This window comes from Prosopis cineraria, unplaced genomic scaffold (assembly GCF_029017545.1).
Source record: "Prosopis cineraria cultivar Desert tree isolate PC_DT_omini unplaced genomic scaffold, ASM2901754v1 PC10, whole genome shotgun sequence".
NCBI classification, from domain to species: domain Eukaryota; kingdom Viridiplantae; phylum Streptophyta; class Magnoliopsida; order Fabales; family Fabaceae; genus Prosopis; species Prosopis cineraria.
In genome coordinates, this window is record NW_026555341.1 from 11,480,722 (window position 1) to 11,500,461 (window position 19,740).

At 29.5% G+C, this 19,740-nt stretch overlaps 2 protein-coding genes across 6 annotated transcripts; one reads left to right on the top strand and one right to left on the bottom strand.

Moving 5' to 3' along the window:
* Window positions 1–13: 13 nt before the first annotated feature.
* LOC129322110 (esterase FUS5-like) lies at window positions 14–3,115 on the bottom strand. 5 transcript variants are annotated; one of them, XR_008596183.1, is made up of 7 exons: window positions 2,979–3,111; window positions 1,286–1,619; window positions 1,091–1,189; window positions 971–1,012; window positions 689–781; window positions 470–571; window positions 14–342 (listed from the first exon to the last, which is right to left on the bottom strand). XR_008596183.1 is itself a non-coding variant. In XM_054968173.1 (6 exons), exons 1-6 carry the CDS (start codon window positions 1,499–1,501, stop codon window positions 272–274), a joined length of 675 nt encoding a protein of 224 aa, XP_054824148.1. In that variant the 5' UTR covers window positions 1,502–1,629; the 3' UTR covers window positions 14–271. The 5 variants fall into 5 exon arrangements, 4 of the variants coding, with proteins under 4 accessions (XP_054824148.1, XP_054824149.1, XP_054824150.1 ...); XM_054968173.1 differs by lacking the exon at window positions 2,979–3,111 and having other exon boundaries at window positions 689–833; window positions 1,286–1,629; XM_054968174.1 differs by lacking the exon at window positions 14–342 and having other exon boundaries at window positions 453–571; window positions 689–833; window positions 2,979–3,107.
* Window positions 3,116–5,016: 1,901 nt separating this feature from the next.
* Window positions 5,017–5,457, top strand: LOC129322401 (classical arabinogalactan protein 4-like). The gene has a single exon (XM_054968732.1). It carries the CDS (start codon window positions 5,017–5,019, stop codon window positions 5,455–5,457), a length of 441 nt encoding a protein of 146 aa, XP_054824707.1.
* The last annotated feature ends 14,283 nt before the right edge of the window (window positions 5,458–19,740 follow it).

A 19,740-nucleotide genomic window follows, 5' to 3' on the forward strand; every position in this document is an offset into this window, starting at 1 on the left:
TATGCAGATCACATTAGAAGATTAGAATAATCCCCTATTGATATAGAACTGTGCACTTCGAACATATGCAAACATTATTTTGACTTGTGCGTTCATTCCAACGTGATAGAACATGCATCAAATTTCATCACCGATCCATTATTTTTCCTGCCACACAGTAATACAGTTGACTGAAGATAGATAAGCATTTCCTTAATATCTCTAAACCACTGGTCCCCAGGCTCCTACATAAGCAGATCAGAAGCCTCTAGGTTGGTTGTTCAGTCCTTGCTTATGAAGATTTGATGGCATTGCTCTGAATCTTGTCAATGAAAGCCAACATAGTTTCCAGACCCTTGTCATCTACCAGAAACAAGGATCAAAATTTTCTAAACTCAGATGATAATACTGCAGAATCTCCATGAATCAGAATGTACACTTGCATCAGATTGCTGGGAAATTTAACTAGTTACCATAAAATAAAACTAACCAAGTCTGGGGACTGTATGTCCTTTTGGATGATGAACAACAAGTGGGTCCACGAATGCATCCAATAATGCAATTCCCTCTTCCTTCAAGAAGTCCTCTTCACCTTCATCCACACAACATCCACCAAAGCTTATACAATTATATATTTATCACATTCTGTATCTATACTGTATACCCAGATATAGCATATGGTGAGAGATAGAAGAAGAGTGTTAATTACCAATGAAGTGGAGAGATGGGATGTTAATCGGTTTTGAAAATGCATTGGAAGCCAATTTAGGCGTTCCGAACTTCTTTCCCCCAAACTTGGCTCCTGATATCAGGATCAAAAACTTTATCTTGTCTACTTTCCTAAGTGCTACGCCCTGAAGTTATTGAATCAATCAAGACAATCACCCAGTTTACCGTATTTTCTGGATATTCTTCAGGAATTCAAATTCAAGATTTCATTTTCCAACCTAAAGAAAGGGGTCAAGCAAGCTTGTTGAGGATCTGTTAGTACCTGCGATTGCATTCCTGGAAGTGCAGCGGATAAAGTAGCACCCTGAAAGTAAAATGAATCTGTCAAGTTTCAGTAAAAAAAATTTGATCCGAGAAAAGTTGGTCAGTAATGTCAACCCGCCTGAGAGAATCCAAGTAAACCGTCAAAAGGACCATTTTTCACCATGTAATCTTCAATGTAAGCAAGGCATTCTTCGAAGTTCATGAAATCTGTGAAATCCTGCAAGAGAATTTAATTAGAACCAACAACGACTATCAGTACTGAAACGCGTCAAAGATATATATGGAAGGAGATTCGTCAAGATCGGAGATGAACCCCGTTGGACTGGAACCATTCGAAGTAAGGAGGATCATAGATGGATTCAACGTCAGATTTGCCCCGCGCAGGGAAGGGCCCATCCAGGAAGACGAGGTCAAGCTTCTGGAGAACAGTGTCCGGCAATCTTCCGATCAACTTGTGGAGAATGTTGGCACTGGTCCTGAATCCATGGAGGCAGAGCACTCTGGGCTTCCCCTGGGTTGGAACTTCCATGGCTATATATTTATATCACTCCAAGATCCTCCTCGCTTTCGTAACTACAATTGCTCAAGTAAAGCCCCAACAACGGCTGAGAGTTGCAATAAACTTGATCGCGATATCTGATTGACTTCTAAAAAAATATTTAAAGGGTGAGAATACAAAAACATGGTAATTAACAATTTTTTTATGGGATTAGAAGTATGTTTGATTCATAATGACTGAATTTGCTGCCCAACAAAGATTAGTTCAGCAACTAAGGATTTGATAAGCCTTCTTTAAAAATAAGTATGTCATAGTTTTATGTACAAGGAGCCTGTCAATAATAAAATATATTTCCCACGAGAAACTAAGAGTAATATTAGACTTTTTAAAATTAAATTGTCACATATAAAAGAGTTGAAGTTCAAATTCCTAATTATCTGTTTAAATGACAAGAGCTTCTACCACTCATGCTGATTTTAATTGATAATTCAATTCAATTTTTATTTTTAAAAGAAACACTATTTTTTTTTAGATACGAAATGTAAAAAAATAAACCTTGACTAATTTATGGTCTATGCCTGCTTACTTGACTTGTGCTTGTTATTGTGCTGTTGTTAGGTGACAACAACCCAGGGTTCCTCACTGCCTATCGATCACAATCTTTTAATGGATACGTTTGAAATCCAACCGTTTACATATTTTATTTCATTAAATAAGAGAACAAATTGTTAAAACTTCCAACAAAGGAAAAATACTGCATATTGCTTGTATTGATAGAGTTCTGATTTTGAAGTTTGGTGACATAATTAAAAATGATATATGTCTGTCTGAAGGATTTTGATACAAGAATATAAATGATAAAATATTTTCAAATGACAAAAAAAAATATTTTTCAAGCTTATACGAGGAACATGAGCTTGTAAATGCCATCCTCATCATTATTATATTATTACTCTATTTGATATATAATTTTTTTTACTTTCCAAGGTATCCCCATATTCGACAGAAATAAAACTAATTTCTTGAGAAATTTGAGTGTCATTTAAAGAATTGTCTTCTCTCAAATAATATTTTTTTCATACACACTTTTAAAAATCAAGTTCTAGAATGATATTTAAGGGGTACAAACCACTACCGTATGTGCCACCTTCACTAGGCTATTTATGCATAATTAAGAGGATTAGTCGGGTTTGATTAGATGGTCCATAAAAAGAACCCACATGCTGTTGATATTGGGCAAGTTTATGAATTTGGATCAGTCCTTGAGGTTTTAGCCCAATAGCCAAGCCCAAGAAACGAGCCCAATAGAAATTGGATTGTTTGTATATAAAAAAAAAAAGGGCCAATCGTAATCTATGGAAATAGCTGGGCAAGCCACATTGGTGGTGATGCCGGCATCAATAAACTTAAACATATATGTTCGAAAGTCGATCAGGATAACGTATGGACCCAAATTTGACACGTACAGTAACACGGAGGAATACTGTTAAGTAACGGCAACACCAACCTCGCTTTGACGTCAAAGTGATGCCCTCATGAGGTTATCTCGTCTAATCCGGCTCTGGTTTTCTTCATCACAGAACAAACCGACCTCTTAACCTGAGAATTTCAAAACAGATACGGATAGACAAAGATAGTGATAGAGATAGAGACAATCTCCTTGGTTGTGTTCAAGTTTCAAAGGTCATATATTGTGAAGATTAGGACCCTGTTGAATCGTCCGTCACATTTCAACGAACCATTCTTTTTGTGAGAGAGAGAGAGAGAGAGAGAGAGAGAGAGAGAGAGAGAGAGAGAGAGAGAGAGAGACCGTACATGTGAAAATGGGCGTTTAGGTGTGCTGGTCCATCACCTTCAATTATTCCATATTCATTTTATACCAATAAAATCTTAGTAAGGATTTGATTAATCATTAAGAAAATTGTGAGATTAATTATGCTTTTAATGCTAAAATCTTATTAATGGGTAATTTATACTTGTTGTTGGAAAATGAACAAGTTATAATAAGAAGACAGATAAGTTAAATTAAAATGAAAGCAACACTTAAAATAAAATTTAGTAAGAATAATGTGTCAAATAATTGAAATAGGACAGTTAATAACATTTTATAAAGAAATGAACAAGGTGCAGTTGAAAAATAAAATTTTATTCTCAATTTTAATTTCGATTCAGAACGCTTAAATTGTTTTGAGGATTCAAAATTTTTAAAATTCTCCTTTTAATTATCTATGGTCAGGATATTTATTGAAAATTTCCCTGTACAATTCTACGTTTCTCCCTCTTCTCACCCTCAACGAACTTTCTTGTTTCCTACCTGCCTTCCCTCTACTCTTGATTTTTTCGTTATCCAAATTAATTCGGCAAAAAAATAAATAATAAAATCTTAAGTCACTCTGTCGTGTTCTTATTAGTATGGGATTTTATAAGCTGCCAAATTCTTGTTATCATAAAATTTAAGAAATCAAATATTCAAAAGTGAAAACAATATATTAATCTTAGTGTCCATTTAATATTATAGCAAACTTTTAATTAAATTATACTTTTAATAATTAGTTAATTATTTTTATTAAATTATGTAATTACTTTTAAAATTACATATTCTCTCTACATTTATATCATCTAATTAAAGATATTTTTGAAAAATTTTTAACATGACACTTGGAAAAAAAATTTCATAACATTGGACTAGGAGAAATACATGCTTCCTCCTTTGTATCAAAGAAAAAGAGAGTACATCATTCCACAACGCCATGTCACGGGGCCACTTGGTGCCATACGTCATTTCTCGTTCGTATTATAATCTTGTGCATGTACAAGTCCAGCACCTCCACAATATTCTAGTAAGTTCAGTGTACGAATGAAGGAATCGATTTTCAGGTCCAGAGTAGTTGTGTGTTTTAATAACTCCGTAAGAGCTACCAGGTCAAACCAGTCTCAACCCAAAAAAGTATTGTATCCGCAACGCGTTTTTATCTCACAATAACATAATATAATATTAAAAAAAAAACAAATGCATTTATCTTTCAATATAAATATCCAAATAATATTCATATATATAAAGAGTCAATACATGTTGCAACGCTTGAAAATTTCAAAAATCATCAGCTGTTGGTAAATAACAAATTAATAAAGAACCATACATATATAAAACAAAAGAGTCTAAAGGCAACTCATAATTGAGTTGATTAGGTAAAGGGTTACTATAATGTTGAAAAAGAACATAAAAACCCATAAAATAAAATATAGACTATTGACTCATTAATAATTACGCAGCACCGCCATATTGCCCAGTTAACCCACGTTGTCGATATGGGTTGGCTCTTGGTTGGTTAAGAAGAATATGGAATTGCATATCCACGACAGGTGAACTATGACTCATGCACGTAAGTTATTTTAATTTAATAATATCTGGACCAATTATAATTCAGCTCTCCCACCTCCCCTCTGTTTGCTTATATATATGTGATTTACTCTTTCCCATCTCTCATATCTCACTCTCTCTGTTTCTCCTCAATTGTTTGTGTCTACGAGTTTCATCGTCAAACATGGGTTTTCATGGCGTCCAAGTGATTCTGATTTTGGGGCTTTTGGCCACCTCGTGCTTGGCTCAAGCCCCGAGAACTGCACCCTCACCGGCTCCGACCTCGCCGTCAACGCCCACTCCCACCCCATCTCCTTCACCTACACCTTCACCTTCACCTTCACCTTCTCCGTCACCAGCTCCCACCCCTGCTCCGGCCACTCCACCGCCGGCTCCTGCCCCCGCTCCGGCCACTCCCTCGCCGACCCCTTCGCCTTCTTCCGGTGCTCCCCCGTCTGAGGCACCCGGTCCCAGCGGTTCTAGTTCCCCGCCGGCTCCCGGCCCAGGAGGCGCTGCTCCTGAGTCGCCAGGCTCCGAGCCACCGTCCGCCGCTTTCTCCGTCAGCAAGGCCGCCGTTGCCGGGACTGCTCTCGCCGCGACTTTCTTCGCCTTCGTCTTGGCTTAGATTATTCTGAATTGGATTACTCATTCGTAGGATTATTCCACGGGGCTGGCATCGGACATTTTGATGTTGATTTGCTTGGACGGACGAGATCTTTTTCATCCTGGTCTTACGGAGTAGTTTTGTTTCTTTTATTTATTTATTTAATTGATGTGTTTATGCTTTGTTTTTTTATTCCATGTATGGAGCAGGGAGGATTATGAGGATTAAATTATTGTTATTATTTGGTGATTCATTGTTTGGAGTCCGCGGTCGTAGTTAGATGAGTCTGATTTCGGTGTATATCTGATTATTGTATACAGGTGGAATAAGAGCTTGCGATTTCTTGTGATTATTCGTTAAACTAAAGTTAAGCCAGTGCATTATTAATTATCATAGCTATTCCTGACTTTTCATATATGAAACAAAGTCCCTTGGAAGCTATTAAGTTATAATCATGAAGTGGGGAATCATTTGACTTTGTTAATTGCTCATCTATTCACTTGATCAACCTCTTTCTTATCCATAATCTATTGATTATTGAATATTGATACGTGTGTATTTAACTATTCAATATTTATCTTGAGTTTGCCTCGCCCGCTAGAGATCGAAGTGGTGGCATTCTGGCGGCTTCACGTATATTTTCTTTTATACTATTAATTCTTAATACATGTCTATTGATATTAACCGGTATATTTAATGCAATTAATTATTAGCTGGCCAAAAGAACGTAATTAATAACATGACCTTTTAGTTTTAAAAATAAGTCAATTTCCATCTGTTAATTTTATTTTGCGTTACTTTATCTTTTAGCTTATATAAATCGCTCAAATATTTTTTTTGACATTATAAAACTATTTTTCATACGAAAGTGTGCAACTCGTATTTGACTTTAATAATCCCTGTCAATTTACGTAATTTTTTAAAACCCGCTTTGATAATTTCTTACTTAAGTTGTTAAAATTACTATAGTATAGAAATACAGAGTAACATCATAGAGTAAGCATAAGAAATTTTTTTTAAATGAAATAAAGAAATTTAAAAAAATCATTTTACAGTATTTTTATTAAAAAGGTAAATTTATGATGATTCAAAAATAAAAATGCATAATATTAAAAAATATTAAAAATTTGTATAAAATATATCATTAATAACAATATCTATATAAATATAAAAGATACAAAAAGTGATTAACAATCACAAATAGTATCCTATTCTTACGTTATATCTATTCAAAACTCAATACCATAGCACTTCAGCCAATAAAAATGTGTTTTGCTCACCTCGTCTAAAATGTTCCAATTTTCAATTTGTGATTAGAAAACGATCACAGTGTATCTGGAGAATAATAGAGCATCTTAATTCTCAACATTCGATTTGATTTGGTAAAGTTGTTGCAAGTTAGCCAGCCAAGATCCTAATTAAGGTCGGTATCGTGTGGGTGAAGAAGCACGCGCGCGCGCCTCTTCTCTCCTTTTTTCTTCTCATCCCATCCTCATCCTTAGATTAAAAATTGAGACTTAATCAGCTTCATATCAAATTTTAACAGTTTAGATTCTCTCTCTCACTCACTCACACAATTGAGATTTAATCAGATTCATTCATTCATTTATTTTATTTATAGTTTACAGTTAATTCACAGCTGTACATTGTTCAAATCGAATTTTAACGGTTTAGATTTATTTATTTGTTTATTGTTTATTTTATAAAACACTAAATCTTAACTGATCAATTTTTTATTCAGGAGTAAGGGTAGGAAGAGGAGAATAAAAGGAGAGAAATAAAAATGAGAGTATCCATATACTCCCTTCATTTAAAAAAAAGACATTTTTAAGGAGTTAAATATTAAAAAATACAAGACATTTTTAGTCTTTCGAAACGTAATCATTGTTTTTTTTCAAAAGTATTCCTATTGATAGTGACTTTATATTTATTATAGGGTATTTAATAGGGGTAAATATGAAAATATAGAGTTAGTTTGAAAGTGAGTAATTACTTTATCAGGATAAGATTTAATTAAAATACCTTACATTATTTAACGGAGGGAATGAGTTATTTAGTATTCTAACATCAAATAAAACCACAAAACATAACTACTGTTTTATTAATTCACTCTCAATTTATCTTTATTAACTTTTCCCGGAAAGGAATTGATTTAATTGAATGTGAGGTTTTTTTTAATAAGTTTAAATATGAGATATTAATATTCTATCAAAACACAACATACACACGTATATAATAATTTATATTTTTAAATGAATTTCAGTTATTTAATTTTTTTCATGAAAAATCATTTTCTTAAAAAAAATAAAAAATTTTATTATTTTTTTTAAGGCATTGAAAATAATTATAATTTTAAAAAATTATTTTTTATTAGTTATAAAAGTTAATTTAGGTAACTTCTAAAAATAATATGATGTGATGTGATATAAAAGAAAGAATGTCATAAAAATGAATGAAAATATTTTAAAATTTTAAAATAATCAAATAATAAATTAATTTTTGTGCATAAAAATGTTATAAATTTGAAAAATTAATAAATAATAATTTATTTTTATAATTAACTAAACACAAAATATATTGTTCTTTTTATAAAATATCCACACAATAAATCATTTTTTAAGAAATATTTCAATTATTTAAAAATCACTTATATTTGAAGTTAAAAAAACTTGCCCATAACTTAGATCATATTGCATAACAAAGTATTACTTAATATTTTGAGATAAGGTTAGCAGATTGAATTTAATTTTTAAAAAATTAATATTTTAATCCTTCAATTTTTAACTTATTTATAACTCATTTTCTCAATTATGACTCGCTACAATTATGACTACTTACAGACGACTCGCTTACGACGACTTAATCTTTTAACTTTTAACTCACTTATAAATCAATCTTTCAACTTTTGTTAGTTTTCTTGTTTCATGCTAGCTTAGATCCTACATTAAAGATCAAGAGATGGTATTTTAGAGCAATATATAAAAAATTTTTTATCCTTCTTATTTGATAAGGATAATTTTTTAAAAAATTTTTAAAAATAATGACTAAATTATAAGTAAGTCATAGTTGAAAGACTGATTTATAGCTAGTCAAAATTGAGAGATTGATTTACAGGAGATTATAGTTGAGAAATTAAATTATAAGTGAGTTAAAAATTAAAAAATTTAAAAAATTAATTTTTTCTTTAATTTTTATCAAACGTGATGGAGTCGCCCTAGAAAATGAAAATAAGCATGGCGTTTTTTTGACAATAAGAGAACCATGATCACAAAATTCTAATAACCATTTTTTTTGGGTCAAATGAATTAACCATGCATGTTCATCAACTCAATTTGATTACAACATAAATATATTAGATAGACCTATAATATATATGATTAAATATAATATGAAATTATTGAAAACACGACTTGCACTCCCTTGTGGCCCCATGATGGCCCACTAAAATTTTTCTTATTGTAATTAAGTTAGATATGATTAGGAGATACTTTGGCAGCTAATATCCACACTAAACCCTTAACTTTACCAGTGGGTTAATTAGACTGCTGACGATTATCCAGAGCATTTTAATTAATCTTATCGATGGCTTTCACACCTGCTTAAATTAATTATAGTGTTTAATATTGACCCTTAAAAGTTAGAATATTGTTTATAATCCTAAAGCTGCCACCTACCTTTATTTGGTTGGTTAATTAGCTTCGCAATATATATTACTCTGAAAAGTCACTATTATGTCCCTTTCGATCATAGTGTTGGTATTATATTGAAAGGAATTTGTTTTGCTTTAATAACATCCTACCATTCAAAATTTATAAAACATTCTATTCTTCTTGCCAAGATGATTTTTTTTTTTCCCGGGGGTAATATCAAAGTGATTTTGATGGGCCGTATAGGTGCAAATGGTTTAAATTTTATTTATATAATTATATCGATACTTTAACGATATTTGAATATGATACGATTGAATATGTCTATGATATTGGGTACACGAAATGTTGAAATCGCATGTATAGAGGTGTATCAAATAATAAAATAATGACGAAAGATTGTTATCTTGAGAAATTAATTTTTTTTATTGTTTACAAGTATATTTCTAGCCACACCAGAAACAGAGAAAACAATAAAAGAAAAGGAAGAAGAAAAGATTAAACAAAGAGTTGAAGTTGTCATGAATAAGGCGAACGTGCGATGAAGACAAATGAGAATCTTTAAAACGTATGCTGCTGAAAGTGTACTTTAATTAGCCTTGGGTTCATTGATGATGATAATTAAGCACAAAATCAATTAAGTTTTCGCTAATTAATGTTAGAAGGAATGAAAGTGCATGATTTTATACCTCGCAGGTCAATTATTGCTATCTAAATCAATGGGTATTAATTTTAGTGTGAAGAATTATGACTGCTTAAATATAAAGAAAAATGAAAATAAAATTTATTTAAAATATATAAATAATAATTTAATTTCTTAAAATATCATAATTCTCTTGAAGTTTTTAGAAACTTTTCTGTCACTAATGAATTTATATAAATTATTAAATTATCTTTGTTGAAAATAAATGATTCACAACTTTCCTTCTTATATTTATAATTTTTTTCTTATATTCACAATAATGTAATATTAAATAAGAAATTTAACATGCAAAATTATAATTTACTGTTGTATTATTACGAATATAAGAAAAAAAGTTGTGAATCATTTATTTTTAACAATGATAATTTGATAATTTATATAAATTTATTAATGACAAAAAAGTCCATAGGGACTTCAGAGAACTATGTCATTTCAAATAATTAAATTATCATTTATATATTTTAGAGAAATTTTATTATCATTTTTTCTAAATATAAAGTTTTAGTTTGAGTTTATGTGGATATAAATTTTTTTTAATAGAACATAGACAATCATATAGTTATGCATTCTTTTAATAATGCTTCTTAATAGATTAATAAATAATAAATAGTAGTGCTCCTTGGGAAACAAATAAAGCCTCATATCTTAAATTTTATATTATGCACAGAATTTACTTATCTAATAATAAATTACAAATATTCTAAATTTAAGCATTTATAATTATAATTATTAATAATTAATTTAGGGGAACACACCAACGAAAATTAGATTTAGCGAAAAAAATTACAGAAGATCTTGTTATTTTTTAGTAATACATAAGATCAAGACAAGCATTTTTTTTCCCTGAAGAAAGGCTTTAAATACTGGGTTAAATCATGGCAGCCGGCTCCTTAAACAACGCATTCTTTTCATGTCAAACAAATATTGAAAACACTAATCTATTAATTAATATGAAATAGAAGGAAAAATTATATTTGGAGATATTTCATTGTCTTGAGGTATAAGACAATTTAATAAAAAATTTATTAATGATACTTGTAATGACTTTTGTCATTAACTTCACTCAATCACAACAATTTAAACCAATTATATCAATTACAAAAGATATCAAAGGAAGATGGGATTAATCTTGGTCATTTGAAACTTAAATGTTTATTTATAAATGTTATTTGAGTACATGAGATTCCAAGATCATACAAGTTTGAGAACCATAGACTAAGTCCCTTGAAAACATCAAAAATCAAAGTACATAAAGTTACATAAGTTTGGAAAAGCAGTTGAATATGAAACTAAATTATCAAGGTTAAAAGAGTCATTTTCATTGGTACAAAACACTCTACCACAGCTAATAATTGCATCCACTATGACCTACTATACCCAAGCCACTTATCATCACCAATCTTACAATTTGCTATAACTGACACTCATTGTGTCATTCACCGTCATTGATAGGTACTTTTGTCGCGGCCAACAAGTCATATCATCACAACAATGATAACACTTAAAATATAATTTTAGGACATTTAACTTTCAGCTCAGATCTCTAAATGAGATGATTCTAACATCCATATGTAGATAAATAAATAAACTAATTAATGGTTCTCATTTGACCCTAATCCAAAATCAAATGGGAATTTTAGGCATTTAGGACTATAAGCATTCACATATTATTATATTCTATCAAATCAACTAAGTGTAATCACCCAACTCCTAGCCATTAACCTTGATAAACAACCATGCATAATCCAAATCCAAAGATAAGCATGCTAGGACCCCACATACATTAAGGATTCATCCATCAATTATAAAATCACACACTTACATGTTTGGCCTCCATTAAAAAAGAAATAACCCATAAAGGCCATACTCAAAAGTTCCCTAAAATAAAGATAGATGCATGCAAGAGAAATATAGACTAACATCAGCAAAACCCTAAGTTGGAAATTAGGTTTTCATAATTACACAAAAGCAAACCTAACTAGAAACTTTACAATATGAAACTCTAGTCCCTAGTTTCTAATGCTTGCCTTTAGCCTTACACTTTGCATCTCCTAGAAAGATATTAAACAAATGGGCATGAGAAATTATTTAGTCTTAGTAACTAAGGCACATAAATTCAAGTATATAAAAATGTGGCAAAAATAAGCATTTAAGGCAAAGGTTCATAATTAACATTCCATTGATACCCAACATTTATCATAATATTATTAATAATTAACCACATGACATATAACTCAATGATGGTAATTATACATGAACATGTGGATGCTACCTTTATTTCTCTCCTCATATCTTTTGATTGAATTTATAGATTATCAAATCATATATGACTAACTCGTGTGACCGAATTAGGCCAGCTTTCCAATCATGAGAAGTTACTCAACCAAGGTGCTCGTTTCCTACTCTTGGACTGTGGATTCCCCCTCCTCAAATTACCAAGGTGTTATAGTTGGCTCAACCCACGCCATCCCCCTATAGGAATCGATGATATCGAGCATCTTGCCTAACCTATGCCATACTAGCATGTTAATGATAATATTAAGCATATGTAGCAATAATAATGCTAATCACTATGCACAAACTCAATGGAGACTGCATTATGTAGATTTCCAATAATATTCCCTTACTATCTCTTAAGTAAAGTCTCACTCAACCTTGACCATGCAAGTTCCATATACATATGCATTTGCATACTCATATACATATTCCAATGATTCAATAAATCTATAATTCAAGAACTTGCATGTATTACTCATCACATATACCATCATACCAATTTAAATTCACAATTTCATGATCACATAAATAATACATACTCAATTCAAGCTCATTAGATTCTTAGTCACATAATCATGTGACACATATTCTCATTAATAACAACCTCAAGACAAAGGGTCAAGTTTCACAACTCAAGTAACAGCCTTTTAAACCACTTAATCATCCATGCAACATACTCCTGTTAGTCAATAACATATTATAAGTGTAAACTTGATTAGCTTATCTCATAATTAAGTGCATACTATTAAATCAAGAATACATAGCCAACATTTAATCTCATGATATAATCATATATTCATGTTTTTTAATACCAAGCATTCACTTAAGTGCATAGTATAATTTAATCATGAAGCTCAACTCATCATTGTTCATACTTATCACAATTATCAATACCAACATGCTTTCACATTTGTATCACCAAGCAATTAACAAACCACTCATAATTACAAATAATCATTATCTATTAGAATTTAACTCCCAGTTACTTCAACTCATTGGTTACCCTCCCAAGAGTACAGTTTAATTTGGATTCCAAGAAAGTTCACAAACATTCCACGAGTTTCAAGAACAATCAATCTACAATTCATAGTTAACAAACAGTAATGACTAGTCATTATTAATTAACTCTTAATTGCAATTAATGCCTAAGACTCTAGTTAGTGATATTAGCTATAATTAATCCCATTTCTTGTTTCTATTAGCTTATTTAACCACCAATAAGCTTAATATACACTATTAATTCATTTTATTATCTTAAGCTTAATTAATTAGCATTAGGGTTAATTCTAAACCCATCATTAACAAATCTAATCACTTCTATTAGCATAAATAATTGATTAGAAACATAAAACAATATCCTTAGACTCCATTAGAGTCATTAGAATGAAGGAATATGGCTACCATTTCGGACAACACCACTCACACCCAAGAACTCCCATGAAAATGCAAGAAGAGGAGAGGAGAAGAGATGAGGAAGCTTATCCAAGGCCTAAAGGTTTGTTTGCCCCAAACAAGCCTCTAATAGTTGCCCCCTATAAATTTTAGTAGAGCTTTCAAGTTTTCTCTCATTTTCTCATTCAAACACTCTCTCTTGTTTTGTCTCAATGAGTGTTTTGTAAATTTTAAAATTTGCTTAGTTTGCCATGGCAGATGGCACAATTTGAGAACTCTTACTTAAGCCTATTAATTTAGGCTCAAAAAGGTCCATTAGCCTCTCTAATCCCTTTCTAAGTCTCATATAGGGTCAATTGGACTAAAATGACTCTCCAAACTTCATGATTAACCTCTAATTATCTTAATTAAATAATTAAGCTTCTCAATTAATTAATTTAAACCTTAGATTAAAGTTTTGGGATGTTACAATACTCTTTTAATATTATCTTTCAAGTTGAGAGAGGATTGAAATAATTTTAAATTTAAAGTTGTATTAAATGAAAGATATTCTTAAAAGTTTATTGAAAAATAAGTTTGTAAAGTATTAATATTAAATTTTATTTATATGTAATCTTATTTTAAATTGAATTATAATTTGGGACGTGATGAATATTATTTAACTAGTTAACAAATATATAAATAATATAAAATTTGATATGGTGAATAATATATATAAGAATGTACAAATAATACAAATTTTTATACACTGAATAATATGTATAATAAATGAATTACAAAAAATATGAAATTTAAAATGTTGAAATATATATAATAAAAATTTTGAAAGCGAAATTTGATATGTTTCGCCTACCAATTTGAAAAGCAAAAAATAGTCGACAAAGGCCACTAAGGTTGGCTTCCTCCAAAGGGGCTTGATTTCAAAACAATTTTTTTTTCGGTAAAATTTCAAAAGAATTTTTGAAATAGTAAGACAATACCCAAACTAACTTTTGGGAAGAGTTGGTTTAGGAAAAGTCCACATTTCAGATGGAGAAAGTGCAGACCAAACGGGCTCGAAGAAGCCTAAAAGCTAGTTGGTTTGGATAAACATGAACCCATGTGATTTTTAATCTCCAAGTCCAAGCTATTTCTGAAGCTTCTGGTCACCAAAAACGTTATATCTGAAGCTAATTTTTTCGGTAGGATGACAAATAAAACCTATTGAGATAACTAAATGATAAAATAATATCACAAAATGGGATAATTAGTTTGAAGTTAGATACTTAATTTGACATTTTTTATGAAATTATGTTTTTATGCTACAAAATAATAGAGAGTATGACTGTTAAAATCTAAACTAAAGTTGTTAAATAGGGAGCGTAAATGATTAAATCAATAAAAATTAAATGTGAGAGATTAAATCGACAATTGATACATATTTGAAGGACTAAATTTTAAGTTTCATTATTCTTTGTATTTAATTTTGATGTGTGTGTGTGTGTGTGTGTGTGTGTGTGTGTGTGTGTGTGTGTGGTGAATATAAGACAGATCCCACTAATGCTCAATAGCATATATTTTCTTTTCTTGAAGCATTGAAGGCAAATGATAAACTCCTTTAATAAACTAAGTTGCTATATACACAAAGATTAACAGTCTATTTGCTTTTTGTTCCCATTTTTTATTTTTAAAAAAATTGTTTGTAATATAAATTTCAAAATTATTTTTTAAAACAGAATAAAATAAAAATCTGTTTAGTTATGTTAATTTAAAAATAGTTGTATAATTAAAAAAAGGTTGATAATGATGGTTGCAAATGATTAATGGTTTATTATTATAATTGGTCAAACTAACTATATTTTTCAACAATTAAGTATAGAATGTTTTGAAACCGAGAAAAATAAAATGAAAATAATTTAAAATATTTTCATTTTAAAAAATAGAAGATAGAAGAATTTTAGAAACAATTAAATTCATAATATTGATTCAAATGAGTTTTTTAAAAAAAATGTAGAAAACAAGTTTTGAAATCGCAAACCAAACAGGTACTAAAATTCAAATTCCCAATTAGTTGGTTGATTGATGAAAACTCCTTTACTCAAGCCTAGGTAGGGTCTTGTGAAGAAGTTTTGGAGTCTAAGACAAAATTATTTAAGAGGCTTAATATATTACTATTAATATATTTTTACATTATTTTTTCAATTTACTAAAATTAGATTCAAATTTTCTATTTAACATTTTTACCACTTCAAATCCTAAAAAAATTAAAAAAAATTCAATAAAAAGTAAAAGAACAATAAACACATATGATATGATAGACATTTGAGATCATAACTGGTATTTTTTTAAGCAAAACTTCCATTTTAAATAAAAATATATAATTAACATTAATATAATGCTTAACAGGAAGAATAATGATTGATGATATAGAATATATGTAAATATTTTTGAAGGCTTGCCACCTCATTGGCCTAACAATTTACACAGCCTTGCTTAAGTGAATAATGACTTTCAATATTTTATTAAATTTATTTGTATTTTAATACAATTGAAAGTTATTTGTTTAAATTTATCAGCAAAAATACAATTGAGTGGATGATGTGTGTGAAATGGACATGGAAATGTGATTAGTATAATATCCTAAAATTTAATCTAAGACTGATTAAGCTAATCAAAGACAAATGAATAATGTTGAAAGAATATTTAGAGATAAATAATTTTAGTTAAAAAATTATTATTGAATTTAATTTAAAATAAAATCTAAATCCTAAGTTATATTTTTAAAAAAATAAATATAATAATATATTATTATTATTAAAAAAAGAAATGGAATATAAAATAAAAAAAATAAGAAGGGGGATGGGGGATGGGGGATGATTCTGTATGTGTGCGTGTGTTTGGTGTATGTATTTTTTTTTAAAAAAAGAATGAAAGAAAAAGAGTGTGGGACCCACATTTTTTAAAACAAAAAAAGCAGCACATACCTCTTTCTCTTTATTTCCCTTCCTTCTTTCTTCATTTCCTCGGTGCGGACAGAGAGAGCAAGAGTGACACTGGTGATCAGAGTTGACTAAAAGATAAGGCTTTATAATGAAATATTTTTGATGAAACTTCAAATATCTTAAAACTATGTAACTATTTAAAACAATTTTTTGATCATTTTTAATCTTTAGTTTCTAGTTTCCAAATTATGAAAAATTTATGATTTGAAAAAGGGATAAATTTTTGATAAATAAATATGATTATCGAGGTTGTTAATAATATAATAAATATTCTAAAATATTATTTTATCGATAGAATTGGAATTTCAGTAGAGTTAGAAAACAGGTGGGTTCAACTCTTATGGGCTCAAACCTTAATGGGCCATTATTTTATTGAGAGAATTAAAATTTGAGTAGAATTGAAAAATGGGTGAGCTTGGCTCTTAAGGGCCTGAGCCCTTAAACCCAATTTTTATTTTTTATCTTTTTTTTAAAGCCCGACCTTTATTTGAAGGGCTCAAAATCGAGTCCATAAATTCTATTCTAAAAAAATTAAAATAAAATTAAATACTATAAATTGATTAAAATATTTTAACATTAAAAATAATTAAAATTCTCATAATTTTTTAAAAATTAAACAACACACATTTAAAAGTTTAGTAAAAAAATTCAAATTTGAGTTAAAAAATAGTTTATTTTTTATAAATATACAAACATAATAATGATAGAATCAAAAATTTATATTGTACATTGATATTTATTAAATTAATTTTAAAATAAATTAAAATTAATAATAATGTAATGTGTATAGGATCAGGGTTTCAGGCGAGTAGGTCCTTCTTGGCTTTAAATGCATGTTCGACCAAAGAAGAAAAAATAATAATAATATAATAGAGTTTGAAAGGTTGTCCAAGTCCGAGCCCTTTTCTACAGGGCTTATCAGGGGTACCCTCAAGCCCAATTACTTTAAAAAATTAAATTTTTAAAGTTTGAACTTTTATTTAAACAGAGCATCCAAGTCCAGCCCTTTAAGCTCGGCTCTAAATTTGAGGCCTTTGAGTTGATCCATAGACTCTGAGTAGATTTTTGATTAAATCTAAAAATATAAATTGATTTATTGATATTTAGATGATTATTTAGGATGAGAAATAGATTATTGTGGCTATATAATGATTTTGGCCTTAGGACCAAGTTTGTAATTTTTGAATTTTTTTATGTGCGAATTTTGGAATAAAAATAAAAATTTTGATATTAAAAAATTGTTTGAAGGATGATTTTAGCCAAACTTTAATGAAATTATTGTAAAGTTATTGAACCAAGTGGATAGATTTAAATATATGCAATTGAATTTTAGAATTCAAGAGGTTAAGAGTATGGTATTGAAAAAAATAAAATAAAATAAAATAAATTTTTAAGTGTTGGAATATGAGTGAAAATTATATTAATAATATTATTGACACATTATGATATGATCAATTGTAGATTTAATTGGCACTAATTAAACTTTAGAAAGCTTGAAAAATGTTGTAACTTGAGGAATAACTTTTGACCTCTCAAAGGTTAAGGTAATCGAGAGAAATCTATTTTATGCATTTGTATTAATTAATTATTTATGTTTGTGAAACAAATAAATATGTATATATATCCAAATCTTAAAATTATTGTTTGTAATGTTTATGTGGCCTTATTGAGATTCTATAATTTGTGACCGAGTTAATTGTGGCACATGTAAAAAATTTGAGTATGATGGTTGTATGTGAAGAAAAAGAAATGAATAGGAAAGCTTACTTGTAATGTAAATTGTTAATATTATTTATGCTCTCATAGGATAACGTGACATAATTTGAGTAATGAGATTGATGGTTGATGATGATGTGCATACTTTTGATTATAAATTATGAATTATACATGGTGATGAATAGTATATGAGTATGTTGAGTTTTTATATGATGCCAATATGAGTTATGTGGTAATATGAAAATTGATGTACAAGGCATGATGAGATATGATTATTCTTAATACTTGTTGAGCATGAAAATTGAAGATCATGTGGGATAATTATGAATTACATGTATGAGAATTATTGAAATGTATTTTCTCATGAGCATGATCATATGGCAAGAGTTTGCCTTAGTGAATAAACTAGTGGTTGTGCAAAATTCATCATGTAGCATTTGACTATTAACCGATAATCCTAAAGGTTATAACTACTATTTACCTTGTAGGGCACTATAACCTTATTCTTGTTAAGGGATTTAACCCTACTAGCTTACCTGAAGTTTTGGCAAGAGCTAATCTTGGGTGTGATACCCTATAGTGTATGATTTGGGAGAAATCATGTTCATAAATGAGTAAGGTAACCCTGGCTTAGTAGCCCTTCACGATATGATTAAAGCCTTCGGTTGTCTCACCATATGGACGATCCCTTCTAGTTGTTGGCCCACAGATTTCATGTTAGAGGAAATAAAAGGGGATATAAGGAAGAGATTGATCATGTATTTTATTATTATTATATCATTTGAGTGATTAATAGTTATGTTTAAGACTATAATTATAATTATGGAAATAAGAACATGTCGTGAATATGTGAACAATGTATATGTGGTCACTTGTGCTGATTTTGTATGAACATTCAGTACTTATAGGCAATTGTGTCAATTTTGTATTTGACTTTATTTTTGAGATTATTTATATGAGTTAGATGTTAATGTGATTAACATGATATTGATATGATTGTTTACATGGTCATTTTAATGAATTTATTAGTCACTTGCATTTATGATTAATTATTATGCATTTGTGTAACTTAGGTATACCTTGTTTACTTAGTAGTTGTAATTACCCTACTCTTTTAACATATTACAGGAGCTAGCTTATTTAGGAAGAACAAAGGAAAGGAACATTAGGTCAAGTGATAATAATCATTTCTGCAGGCCTTTCTCCTTTTATTTTGATATGTGTATTTAGTTTACGATATTGCCAACTAGGACAATATATTCTTTATCCACTTGCATTACGAGTTTTGTGTTGGGTGAAAAGGTATTTTGGGCCCTTGAGAATGTAGTTTAATACTTATGTTTATAATAGTGGGTTAAAATATTTGTGCAAGTAGAAATAATTATTATATGCGTGATTTGATAATTGAAATATTGTTATGGTCTCCTCTTATGTTTTGATATCCAAGAGTAAGTGGTTGATATTAATCATATATAAATGAAAAGAGAAATTCATGCATGTGATGAATTATTAATGAATAGATGATATATATAGTATGATGACTAGGTGATAATTATTGTGATAAATGTAATTAAGATCTTGACCCCTT